General features: G+C 38.1%; 3 protein-coding genes across 7 annotated transcripts; 2 read left to right on the top strand and 1 right to left on the bottom strand.

Annotated features, from left to right (window-relative positions):
* The first annotated feature begins 1,500 nt into the window (after positions 1-1,500).
* On the top strand, positions 1,501-6,243 carry LOC111487529. Of its 2 annotated transcripts, XM_023134964.1 has the most exons (5): positions 2,054-2,194; positions 2,311-2,353; positions 2,548-2,663; positions 4,032-4,272; positions 4,558-6,243. In XM_023134964.1, the coding sequence occupies exons 2-5, from the start codon at positions 2,336-2,338 to the stop codon at positions 5,878-5,880; spliced, it is 1,698 nt and encodes a 565-aa protein (XP_022990732.1). In that variant the 5' UTR covers positions 2,054-2,194; positions 2,311-2,335; the 3' UTR covers positions 5,881-6,243. The 2 variants fall into 2 exon arrangements, with proteins under 2 accessions (XP_022990731.1, XP_022990732.1); XM_023134963.1 differs by lacking the exon at positions 2,311-2,353 and having other exon boundaries at positions 1,501-2,194.
* LOC111487530 (laccase-4-like) lies at positions 6,030-8,967 on the bottom strand. Its single transcript, XM_023134965.1, has 6 exons — positions 8,630-8,967; positions 8,401-8,552; positions 8,076-8,320; positions 7,800-7,928; positions 6,747-7,667; positions 6,030-6,661 (listed from the first exon to the last, which is right to left on the bottom strand). Exons 1-6 carry the CDS (start codon positions 8,717-8,719, stop codon positions 6,531-6,533), a joined length of 1,668 nt encoding a protein of 555 aa, XP_022990733.1. The 5' UTR covers positions 8,720-8,967; the 3' UTR covers positions 6,030-6,530.
* A 1,740-nt stretch (positions 8,968-10,707) lies between these two features.
* On the top strand, positions 10,708-13,079 carry LOC111487536 (LIM domain-containing protein WLIM2b-like). 4 transcript variants are annotated; one of them, XM_023134981.1, is made up of 6 exons: positions 10,708-10,923; positions 11,238-11,381; positions 12,177-12,276; positions 12,358-12,389; positions 12,474-12,563; positions 12,625-13,079. In XM_023134981.1, exons 2-6 carry the CDS (start codon positions 11,247-11,249, stop codon positions 12,832-12,834), a joined length of 567 nt encoding a protein of 188 aa, XP_022990749.1. In that variant the 5' UTR covers positions 10,708-10,923; positions 11,238-11,246; the 3' UTR covers positions 12,835-13,079. The 4 variants fall into 4 exon arrangements, with proteins under 4 accessions (XP_022990749.1, XP_022990747.1, XP_022990746.1 ...); XM_023134979.1 differs by having other exon boundaries at positions 10,709-10,923; positions 11,127-11,381; XM_023134978.1 differs by having other exon boundaries at positions 10,711-10,923; positions 11,152-11,381.
* The last annotated feature ends 21 nt before the right edge of the window (positions 13,080-13,100 follow it).

Below are 13,100 nucleotides of genomic sequence, written 5' to 3'. Positions count from 1 at the left end.
TTTTTTTTTTTTTTTTTTTTTTTTTTTTTAAGTTTTGAAATATTATAAAATTATTTATTTGGGGGATGAGGGAATAAAGGCAATTAAGGGTAGTTTGGTAATTTGGTTTGCCAATTCCACTCTGCTCCCCATGCTCCTTACCAACTTCAACGCTGTCGTTTCATGTCGCTTTCCCCTCATCCTATTTTCTTCTTTTTCTTTTTTCTTTGCTTTTCCTCATTATATAATTTCATAATTTAATAATTAATACTCCTCTGCCCTGCCCTGCCTGCCCTTCTACGTCACATCTGCTGCCCCTTTCCAACTCACTGCGCTCTAAATTTCTCCTCATTTAAATGTATTCAATATCTTTATTTTAAATAAAATTAATTACAAAATGATGTTTTAATTAAAAAAAAATTGATAATTAAATAACATAATAATAATAAGAATAATAATGATGGTGGATGAATTATTATGAAATAATAATATGATTCAACATTTGTTTGGATGTATGGGTAACAAAATAAGAAAGAAAGTCTATTTGTATGTTTAAGATATGATATGCTCATAAACAGGCCAACCAATTCCAACCAATTCCAATAACACAAGATTAAGTCATCAAATCATGTTTAAATTTTATAAATAGTTATACCCACTAATTGTTTAAAGAAATTGTTGGATTTAGGGAGCATTATGATTTTAATTTTTTTTTGTCTTGTTTTTATTTTTATTTTATGGTATTATTTCTTATACTACTTATTTATTTTATTAATTTATGTTTATTTTTTTTATTTTCATTTACGAATAATATTTATATGCAACACTAAATACAGTTCTCAAACATCATTTTCAAATATTCTAAACCTAAACGACCATATTTAGAAGATCAACCACAAATAAATTAGTGCTTATTGGATACTTTGGGCCAACACCTAAAGGTTTCTCTTGAAATAGAATATGGGCCTTCACGGGCTATATTATCTTTGGGCCTTTCTACGATGATGTGATATTATCTATTTGACCATCAAAGACTTTATATCAATAAAGATAATATTCCAATTATAAACTTAGTTCAATAATAATGGAATTATTTTTTTATGCTCCCAGTTGATGAGAAGGGGAGGCCGGGCTGAGGAGGATGGTTTGGCTCATTACACCCCGTTCATTGATTTTTGCTTATATTATATTCAATATGGGACCCACATCCCGTTTTTGCACGGAGACTTTTCGACTCAGTCGTCCTTTTCCTTTTAAATTTTGGAAAAAAAAAATATTAAAATAATTTGAAAACTCAATTATTGGCGTACGGGGGTGTAATTTGTCGTTGCCTCGTCAGCACTCGTGGCATCTCCAAAAGACAAAAAATGACGTGGTAGGTGGGCCCCCAAATAAAAGCTGGATGGATTTTGAACGGCCGTAATAATTTAGTGGCGCGCAGCTGACGTGGACTTTATGCGACACTCCCCGGATCTTAAACTAACTTTATATTCTTAATTTTATATCACCCTTGAAGTCCTCGAGGCAGGTCCGTTTTACCTCTCGCACCCACCAGTTATCTGATACCTTCTATATACGTCGGTCATTGCAAAGTCTCGCTTTCTCTTCTTTGTTTTCCTTTACAATTCATTCGTTTTCTGATTACCAAATTCTTCCGGATTTCAGTTTGTTCTCTTTAATCTTCTTTTTCGATTTGTTTCGTTGTGTTTGAGGCGTTTGGATTGATTTGAAAGCGAATTCCGGTGCGAGGAAGAACTCAGGATTTTGAAGCTATCTACGATAAACTTGAATTTTGTTTTGTATATTCTCATTGGACGGAGGTTTTTTAGGTTTCTCCATGTCAGGCCCTAGAAAAGAAGATTCGATTACCAGCAACGTTAGCGAAGGCGCCGATCGTGATAACGTTGAAGAATTCGGGGATTCGTCTCGAGTTGGCGGTGTTTCTTCGAATGTTGTTGAGGTTTCTGGTGGTCCGCATGCTTCAACAAGGGAGATTAACCTTACGGAGCGGCTGACTCATATGCTTGTTGATGAAGGAGATGGCGATCTGTTGCTACAGCAGAGCGATCGGGAAGATTGGGTTATTCGGTGGCTTCAGGCGCTAGATATGCAAGTCATGGGTGCTTGTCGGGCTGACGAAAGGTTGAGGCCTTTGTTGAAGATGCCTACGTCCGGCGGCATCGCGGAGGATCACCTTCTTGCTCAATTGAGTCAGGTTTGTGTTTAAATATGTATTGATCGGTTTGTGAATTTTTAATGTGTAGTGGATTTTTAATTGTCGATGACAATTCGCTGCTTTATATTCCATGCTCGTTGTGCGATTCTACATAGGACTCCCGGTGCCGATGGAGATGGCATGGAATCTGTATTTGGCGTGAGTGAAAACGATTGAATGGTTTTTTTTCAATTTTATTTTCATCACTTCAATTTGGTGTTCTTCCCCCGTCGTTTTAGATTCTGTCCTCAACACGCTGTAGTGATGTTTGTTATGAGGTTTTGCAGTTTCTAGTTCTGTGTCTTTCGTGCTCCTTATCGCTGAACAGATCTGTCTCTGTTTTTGTAATTCAGCATTTCGAGCCGGGTGAAGTTGCCATTCTAGCGAGGTGTTTCTGTATACCTCTCGTCTCTATTCGCGTTGGGAAAATAGACAAGCAAGGAACAATCCTTTGCCCTACGAATACAAGGTAGCTATTTGCTCGATCATTTGTTTCTTGACACTCTGATCCTAAGTAACTGAGAAATATGTGTTTCTATCTGTATTTTCTGACGGTCAATTGTAATTCATTAATTCATTTGATTGATTTGAAGATCAATTGTATTTCATTTTTCTAGAATATAAGTCAGAATACCCTAATTTGCAATGCCCATTTATAATTCATTTCTTGGATTATATCCTGAAATATTAAAAGACTCGGCGTCATCATCTTTATTTTTTGTAGTGTGTAGGATTTGTCAGTTCAATGGTTTTAATCATTAGTGCTTTTACTTATATGGTGTAACCATATAACTTTACTTGAAAGCGTGTAATTAGTGATAATTTATAGATTTAGGACTCCGCATGTTAGCCTGTTAATGGTAACGATGTTCATTCTTCCAAATAAACATATCTTTTGGTTTGTAGGTAAAGTGGCCGTTTTCTATTATGATCTCTGAAATATGAGGAAGTAAAGGTAGTTTCATGCTCTTATACCAATAATAGCTTGCTCCTGTTTCTTAGTTGTGTAGGGTTGCCGCTTAATTAAAATGAAATTATTTGGAGTGAGTGATATGAATTCTGAACTTTTGTAATTCCCTCACTTTTCAGATCAACTTGTTACTTTTCCCTTCCATTTATCTTATTGTATTTTTCCAATATATGTTGAATCCTTTTCTATTGATCAGAGTGTTAGAAAGCCTAACTGCTTGTTATGAGAAACTGTAATGATTTTGTTTTTCTTGAAAAAATTCTATTTTTTATAATTGGATGCTGATATATGTTTGTACTTAGTATATTGTCATTTGAACTCTATAAGAAATAATTTTGTAGAAAGCTGTGATTGTTTTTATTGTTAAAGTTACATTGAAGTTGAGGTTTTGATTTTGAAGTGAATCAATCATCATTTAAAATTTAATCACGGATATCTTGACCAAGGGTTTGAACCTTGTCCGAGGTATTAGAGTGTTGTTGGTATCTTTCTACAGATCTTTTTAGGTGTTCAGTTGCTTTTTATGGGCTATTTGAAATTTTCCATAGTGTTTTCAACGGGAAATTTTCCAAGGATGATGGAGGATGCAGTTGTATACCAGAAGAAGTTATTACAATCGGTTAATTGATTCTAGGTTGTGAGGAAATTACTAATATTGTCGAGGAATTGGCCGTAAATTAATGAGATAGATATAGGATACAAGGCTACTATCTGAATCTTTTTGTATTCCACAAACTTCTGTCGTCTTCTCATCTTGATTCTTTTACCTATCTGCTATCTAAATTCTAATATTAGGATTATGATGGTTAAATTATTATATTATTTTTTATGCTTCTAAAAGATCCTTTCATTTGCTAATTATCACAGGGGAAACTTAAAACTAATGGTCCTACCGTCATCCGACTTTCGACTTTCATTCATTGGAGATAATGGCTGTGTAGAGAGACTATTCACTCTGAATAATAGATTGTCAAGTGATTTCGTTACACTTGATGAGATCCCTTCAGATAATTCTGGCCGTTCATTTGTTATTAAAGCAAATGATCAAAATATCTATTTTTGGTGCTCAGAGAAGTCAAAGCTCTTGGGAACTGAACTACTTGCGAAGGTATTTGTACTTTTCGTATTGAATCTAATGACAAGTAGCTGTTCTTTTGTTTGAATTACAGTTACACAAATGGAATTTTTCTATTGTTCATTCATGAGAAGACCATGTTGGTCTGGGAACATGTAAAGCTTTTATGTGATTTATTATATCTTCGTGTGTTGTGGTAGTTATGACTTGATATTATATATTTTATGGGTTCCTGACGTTACCACTGGATATATATTTAAAACAATTTTGTGTAGTGGCTGTTGCATATTTCCTTATGTCGCTTCTCCTTTACCACAGATGAAAGATTTACTGCAGAGAAGACCCTCTATTGCTGAATTAACTGGAATCAGTGAATTGCGCCTTGGTTGCTTTGCAACATGCCTTCGTGCCTATCTTATGGAGTCAACTGTTCCTAACCAACATCCAGTAAGTTCTGCTGATTTGTTCTCTTCATTAGACTCCACAAGAGAACTATCCTATTCATCTTATTTTGGACAATCGTGTGCATCATCCAAATCTGTGCGGTCAAGAAATTCTGGTAATTCAGCAGTTAAATCAAATTCTGTACTCCAGGGTAGTCTTAGCCCCAGGTTGAATTCCTTTAAAGAAGTCCTTCCTAAGACGTTGTTTTCTCTGAGAGATGCTGCTAGGGAAAAATTCAGGTGGCGTGGAGACAATTTGGCTTTAGATAACCGTATTGTTGTTGCTCCATCGATTTCCACTGATGCATTTTGTGTTAATTCTATAAATCAAACTGCTGATTCAAGTAGCCCATTATCTGCATCGAGTTTTTTGGAATCATTGGGAAAATTAGCTGCCCCAACTCCTGAAGTTTCATCTCATGTTCCTTGTGTGGTTTCACCTCTCTTAACTCCTTACTACTGCTGGTGTCCTCCTGGTGCACCATCAATTCTGCAGCAAAGGGAAGAACCTTCTCAACTCCCCATCCCATCCATCAGTGCATCTTCCCTTCCACCATTTCCTTCGCTGTTACCAGTTTCTACACCTTCAAATTTGTCGGCTCCAATATCACCTTTAAATCTAGTTGATTATCCGTTAGTGGATTTCCCTTCTCTATTTCCAGAGCCCCTAGTCCGTCTGCCTTTGAAAACCTCTCAGCAGATCCCGACCTTCACTCCTTTGTTCTGCGATCCAATTGTTCATGTTCCTGTAATTGATGTTTGCTCCTCGGGTCAAGGCTACCTTGTGAGTGCAGGCCCTACAATTTCGGCCTCCATTCCGCCACTGCATCCTACACTCGTGAATCCAATGATACCTGCTAATAATGTAGAAAAGGATCCTAGAGAGACACTGCGTCTGCTCATCAGTGGTTCAAGCCAGGGCAACCCTCAATTGATGAACGTACTCCCTGTTGTTCTAACAGATACAGAAGCAAATCAAAGTTTATTTTTAACTGGAAGCCGTGGTCTGTACAGTAATGCTCGAGACATCGACGCAATTGCAAACAGCATTGCTTCACTGGGCATTGTGTCACTTTCAGGGCAATCCGCAAGTGATGTTGACGATTTGAAAGGCCATCCAGATGACAGCAGTGACTCAGAAAGCTCTTGTTTGCATGAGCTTTCCCCATCTCATTCTGAGGGAAGGAAGTCTGGCTGATAGAAAGTTTATCTTCATACATTCATTTCTTCTTTGCAGAACTTGGTCGCTTTTGTTGCCGTCTGCTAATGTGTAGATATATTGCTTTTGTATTTTGAGTTGCAATTAGCGTAGCTCTTCACCAAAAGAGGTTGATGAGTTTGTTGTGTCTTGGGGGGTGATATGTCTATAGTTTTCCTGCCGTAGTATATGTAGTTCATGTTTTATTTCCGTCAATTCCCTCTGTTTTCTTACTGTGTTGGGTTACTCTTATTAGTATGTCTTGGTCGTTTTTTAGGTTAAAAACGTACGTGTTCATATACAGTGTGTTTAGGATACGGTTTGTAATTAGAATCAGCAAAATTCATCCATTTTCTTGGAAAATCGTTTGAACTTGAAAAAAAAAAAAGAATACAAGATCTTCAATGTTCATAGATCATCCCAGCTTCATCAAACAAAGGACTCCATTGCTTATTCTTCAATCTTCACTTCATATGAATCCTTATTTTGATTTTCTCACACAACACAATCACAGATCTGTTCGCTCACTCACTCTCTCTCTCTCTGGATCCGTTTGTTTGTTCTTTTAAACTCCACAATTCCCTCCCCTCCACGCTTTTCACTAGTTTCTAAGCTCTGATTTTTATAAGCTTTTTGAAAACAGGGGAATCCTAACATCGAGGAAGATCACGGGGCGGCGGCGGCAAAGACTCATTGGGGCCTTCCCCATTTTCCACTAAAAACGCCATTTTTAATCCCCATGTCGTATGTACTTCCAAATGGCAATGCAAGAACCAAACACCTGTCCACATGATGAAACAAAAAACGAATTTAGAGCCAAAAAGAAGACGAAGAAGAAGAATAAGGGGAAATAGATATCTGTTCACCTGGGTTATCTGCTTTGAATCGTATCGCCGTCCAGCCCCCATTTGGCACTCCGAAAGTGTTCCTCTCAACTGGGTCAACCAGATTAAAGCCTTTCGGATCCTCAATCGGGTCGAAATTTCCCGATCCTTTTCCGACCACGAACACATTGAAGCCGTGTAAATGTATAGGATGACTTTCAGGGGCAATCACAGCAGTGTCTTGAATCACCAATTGAACATTCGAGTTATAACGCAGCCTATAAACCTTTGTCCCATTTGTTGTCTGAATATTTGCAGGTGGTTTCCCAGTATAATCGAAAACAAACGGCGGATTCCCCGGAAAATCCTCTGTAAAAACCCCTCGAATCTTGTAGTAATGCGATTGAAGAAGAGCAATTTCGGGCATCAAAAACGTTACATTATTAACCGCCGCCACGATTCTAACTCCATTGACACAAGTCTCACAAGGATTGATCCCAACTCCAATGGTGAAAAACAGAGTATGATCGATGAACTGAGGAACTTTTGCTGGGTATTCCTCTGAATTGAGGCTTCGTAGAGAATCAATGAACCGATCTGTTAAAAGGGTTGAATTTTGAGCAGGAACTTGTGTTAATACGATGGTGGGATTCTTGGGAGTTCCTTTGTATCGAAGAAAGGCTGTTGCAGTTAAGTTATCGATAGGAACAGGGGCATCCATAAAAGGGGAGGCTGTAATTAAGTATTTCCCGACAGGTTTGTCGGCTGTAAGAAGGGCGTTTGTCGTTTGGCCAGGGCTTATGAAAATGGTTTCGGTTTCGAAAGGCTTAGTGTAAGAAGCATCGACTTCAACAATGGAGAAACGATGGCCTGCGATTTTGAAGAAGAAATCTTCGTTGAGTGCTGCGTTTATGATTCGGAGAAGGTAAGTCTTTCCACTTTCAACGTGTAATGTGAAGCCTCCTGCACATTCATCAAAAGACATTCCCAGTTATTTCGTTGAGTTCAAAACTCGAAACCCATCTCCCCAAATTCATATTATGTTCCAAAGTTATGATCTTTTGATGATTTTTGTGTTTTTGTCCATTTGGGTACCATTAGTAGCGCAGCCATGAACAGGGCCTGGGTGGCCATTGATTGTGTGGACGTCCGATACGGTGGGTGGCAGACCCGACACTAAACTCTTCTGAACCATATCCTCCACATCGCCCTTCCACCATTCACCTGCAGAGAATGACACGGTGAGATCCCAGATCGGGGAAGAACCAAACATTATTTATAAAGCATAAAGAAGATAATATCTACTTAACGGTGGGCTTGAGCGGTTACAGGCATGAACAAATGAATGATTTTGAACGATATTTTTCTTACCTAAAATGATGATTTTCTCTTTATCAGGATTGGTAAAAGGATAAGGAACGCCAAGCTTGGGTAAGATGACAATGGCGCCATGAACCGTGGCTCTAATCCAAGAGATATGAGCATGCCAAAAAAGGGTGCCTCTTTGGCCGTGGAGAGTGAAATTATAGACATAGTTCTGACCCGGTTGAATTGGGCACTGTGTGATATATGCTGGTCCATCAGCCCACCCGCTTCGGAGCTGTCGAACCCCATGCCTATCAATATCGAACAAAATCTTGGCATTATTTTATCTTCGATTCGAAGAATAAGCTTATTATTAGTTGGTAGTTCAGACCAGTGGATAGTGAGATTATGGTTAGCTCGGTTGGTGACTCGAACAATCACAGTGTCATCCTCTCTGGCATACAGAGTTGGTCCTGGAAACTTCCTATTAACAGTCGTAATAAACTTGCTCCCACAGATCTTCGTTTCATTCTTCAACACAACCTGCACAGAATTTAATGAGTATAATCTTCTGATAATCTTTTAGCCGACAAACCCATCTTCACAAGAATTAAACTTACTAAGAAACTGTAATGACGAACAAGAGATTCAATCACAGCAGCACCTGCCGAGAAGGCTACCAAAAGAGTAATCAAAATGTACCTCATCATGTTTATCTTTGTGTAGAGTGGCTCTTGATCAATGGGGTTGAAAGAACTTTATAGAGCAAGAAGAAACATTGCTGTCTTATCTTTTTAAAACGTTAGGTGAAACAAATAATCCAACAAGGTACGCTTTTGTAAGATCTCACATGTCGGTTGGAGAGGAGCACGGAGTACTTCTTATAAGGGTGTGAAGACGTTTCCCTAACAGATGCGCTTTAAGACCGTGAGGCTAACGACGATATACAGGCCAAAGTGGACAATATCTGCTAACAGTGGTATTGAGCTATTATAAATGGTATCAGAGCCAAACATTGGGCAGTGTGCTAGTGAGGGTAGATAGTGAGATCCCACGTAGGTTAGAGAGAGGAACGAAGGTGAAAACCTCTTCTTAATATACACGTTTTAAAACCGTAAGACTGACAGTGATACGTAACGGTCCTAAGCGGAAAGCTGAACAATATCTGCTAGTGGTGGTAACAGACTTTTCTTCCATGTTACACAATGATAATGGCACACCATTTTAGTTAGAAATTGTTCTTTTATGTGTTACGCTTACCATATTTTATGTCACGTTGAAACTTACATCTCAGCTGCTCCCTCTCTCTATCACATTCTAAGCAGCCACCCTTTTGTCTAAATCCTTAGGAGGCTCTAGATGCATGGGACGAAGACGATATATAACAGGTTATTCGTTTTGCCATGAGTATAGTAGACGGACATGACTTTGATTTGAAGCAAGGTCCGTAATACCACTTGTTGGGGATAAAAAGTCGACTGGACATGGATCCTCAACCTATAAGAGATCGATACTTGTAATGAATGCGAACGTTCGAAAAAAAAAAAAGAAAGAACTTGTGAGAACAGCTCAACCTCTATCATCTTTTACATTACTTTCTTTTTAAGCTTCTCCATCTTTAAATGGAAAGCCAAATCCCAACTTTTTCTTGTTTTTAATGCAAGTCCCAAGTCTCTGTCTCTTTTAACACACCAAAATGAGAAACTTACCATGTTTTACCTATTTTTCATGCAAAAATGGGAGCTTCCACCGTTCAAAGCACACACAGACAGACACGCTCATTCATCGTGGAGTTATGTTAGTTGGTTCAAAAGGTCTCATTCTAACGGAGATGTTTCCTTATTTATAAATACGTATTTTTCTTCTTAATTAGCTTGTTGATCGAGATCAATAAGTTGATCGATGTTACTTAACAATTCTAACATGCAAATCTAAACACAAAAATTTTGGAAAAAAAAAGATAGATATTGCTTAAGATGCTGCATGCAACATTCATATTAATATCCAGAAATTATAACTTTATTGTCCATCAATACCACAATGACTATTAACTAAGTTGTAACTTACAACCTTATAAATATTATACCAAGACGATAGAATACAATGAAAGCTCACTAAATTCAAACATACAAACATATCGAGCAATTATGTCATTTAAATATAAATATTTTCCATTTTCTTTAGTGCTTAAAGAAATGTAATTTGATATTGTAGACATGTCTGTGTCAGAGATGGGAAAATACTTGGAATAATAAAAATAATTTAAAAAAAAAAAAAAGGAAAATGAAGGAAGGAAGAACACAATCCATTATTTTTTTTTTCTTTTCTTAGAACGTATCATGTAAGATGTGGATGGGTGGGGTCCAGTTCGTTAGGTCAACGGTTGACTTTTTTTGGAGTTACGGGCCATGGCAACCAGCCATGGGGAAGGCGTCTGTTTTTGTGGAATTACGTGCAACGTCCATGGCAAAGGCGCCCGTTTTTGTGGAGTTACGGGCAACCTCCATCGCAGAGGCGCCTGTTTTTGTGGGGTTACGGGCAACATCCATGGCAATGGCGCCTAGAAGAGGCGCGTTTTAAAAGCCAACTCAATCGTTGAAACGAGCCAAATTAATGGTGGGACACAATTCCTGCCAACCTGATTCTTCTTTTCTTTTTCCTTTTAATTATTATTTGTAAATGCGTTGTAATCAGATTCATTAAACAATAAATCTTCATTTCATTTTTTTTTCATTCCCTTTTGGATCAATTCTTTACCCCAAATTCGAACACAAAACTTCCACTACGCTTTCCCATAAGGGCTCCAATCCAATCCAATCCAATCCCTCGTCCCTTCTTCCCTCTCGAATATCTCTTGACGATTTCGCTTCTGGGTTCTCTGCAGATCCACCCGCTTTTCAATCTCTAATCTCAGGTATGTGATTTTAACTCAATTTCGTTCACATTTTCCATCTCCCAACTCCCAGATCATGATCAATATATACTTTTAAGATCTTTGTTGCCTTTTTTGGTTCTTGAGCGGTCGTGTTTCTGGGTTTACTGGCATTGGATTTATGTTTGTTCGTTACATTTTCATAATCTATTGAGGAGTATCTGTATTCTTTCGGATTAGCGTAGTTATGATTTTGATCTAACAAAACAGAGAATAAGGGACGTTAGCTGTGAGAGTTGTGGATTGTTTGTGATCTTGATTGGGTGAAGAAGGCTCAGATCTAATCTAACTCCCAGGGCTTAGCTATGTCTTTCACTGGAACACAACAAAAGTGCAAGGCCTGTGAGAAGACTGTCTATCCTGTGGAGCAGCTCTCTGCTGATGGAGTTTCCTACCATAAGTCTTGCTTCAAATGCAGCCATTGCAAAGGAACTCTAAAGGTATTACTCTGTGTTCTTTGAGCTGGATTCTGATCCTTAACATTGCTAATGCGCCTACAAACCAAAGGGTTAGGATATATTTGTTCCTTTATATGTATTTCATAAGCTCTGATGCATGTCAAAAATTGAGAACTAAACTCAACAGCTTCAGTTGAAAAGCTGTTGTGTATATGTTTTCTAGTTTTCCATCTGATGATGTCTATCACAGGTAAACAAAACTAGTTTAAGGGGTACATCAAGGGTTCCAAGGTATAACTAGAATTCAGTGCACGGTGTTTAATTGTGAGATCCCACATTGGTTGGAGAGGAGAATGAACTCATTCTTTAGAAGAGTGTAGAAACCTCTCTATAGACCATTTTAAAAACTTTTGAGGGGAAACCTGAAAGGGAAAGCCCATAAATAGTAGTGAGCTTGGCTTGTTACAAGTGGTATTAGAGCCAGATATCGAGCGATTGCTAGTGAGGAGGTTGAGCTTTGAAAGGGGTGGACACTGAAGGGGGTAGATTGGGGGGTCCTACATCGATTGGAGAAGGGAACACCGAGTGTTAGTGAGGATACTGAGCCTTGAAGGGGGTGGATTGTAAGATCTCACATCAGTTGGAGAACAAAACATAAGAGTGTGGAAACCTCCCCTAGTAGCTTTAAGGAGAAGCCCAAAAGGGAAACTGCAAAGAGCAATATCTGCTAGGAGGGACTCTGGACTGGACTGGACTGTAGCTAAGCAAAATCTTTTATGTTTTGAAAACTGGAACTTTACCTACTGTAGTTTAACCTCGTTCTCTGTTTTCCTTCAGCTGAGCAATTATTGTTCAATGGAAGGTGTTCTATATTGTAAGCCTCATTTTGAGCAGCTCTTCAAAGAGACAGGCAACTTCAACAAGAACTTCCAATCACGTATGTTCTTATCTTCTTTCACTTAACTTTTGTAGTTCGCTTCCCAAATTTTTAATTGTTCTTGAGTTTTATTTCCAACAGCTGCAAAGTCAGCTGAGAAGACTCCAGAGCTGGTAATTTCATGTCGTAATCACTCGTAATTTGTTCTTGTGAAGATAAAATTATGCTGATTCTTGTAAGCACTTCACTGGTTTCAGACAAGGTCACCTAGCAAAGCTGCTGGCATGTTTTCTGGTACTCAAGACAAATGTGCTACTTGTGGTAAAACTGTTTATCCACTGGAGAAGGTAAGCACTTGAAACCATTCATTATCAACAAAAGAGCACTTAAAACTCACAATACTTGCAGGTAACAGTGGAGAACCAGTGCTATCATAAGTCGTGTTTTAAGTGCTCTCATGGAGGGTGTGCTCTTTCCCCATCAAATTATGCAGCCTTAGAGGGTATTCTGTATTGCAAGCATCACTTTTCTCAGCTTTTCAAGGAAAAAGGAAGCTACAACCACTTGATCAAGTGTGCATCCATGAAGCGTAATGCTGCCTCGGTTCCTGAAGCTTGAATGTTTGAATTCTCACATCATCTCGGGCTTAACTCTCTGTTTACATGAATCTGTTTTAACTTTAAATTTTCTGGTTTCGAGATGGGAAAAGAGGAAAAGGAAAAGGAATTTTTTTTTTTTTTTTTTAATGTATTTACCATTATTTCGGCTGTGTTTATTTGAGCAAACTGTTGCATTTGATCCATATTTGAGGTGCAAACCTTATATAAGATTTCCAGGACTTGCATATTTGCATATTTGATCATTATGTTGTGTTGTGTTCTTTT

This window comes from Cucurbita maxima, unplaced genomic scaffold, assembly GCF_002738345.1.
Source record: "Cucurbita maxima cultivar Rimu unplaced genomic scaffold, Cmax_1.0 Cma_Scf00012, whole genome shotgun sequence".
Lineage (NCBI taxonomy): Eukaryota > Viridiplantae > Streptophyta > Magnoliopsida > Cucurbitales > Cucurbitaceae > Cucurbita > Cucurbita maxima.
This window is presented reverse-complemented; position numbering and strand designations above follow the sequence as displayed.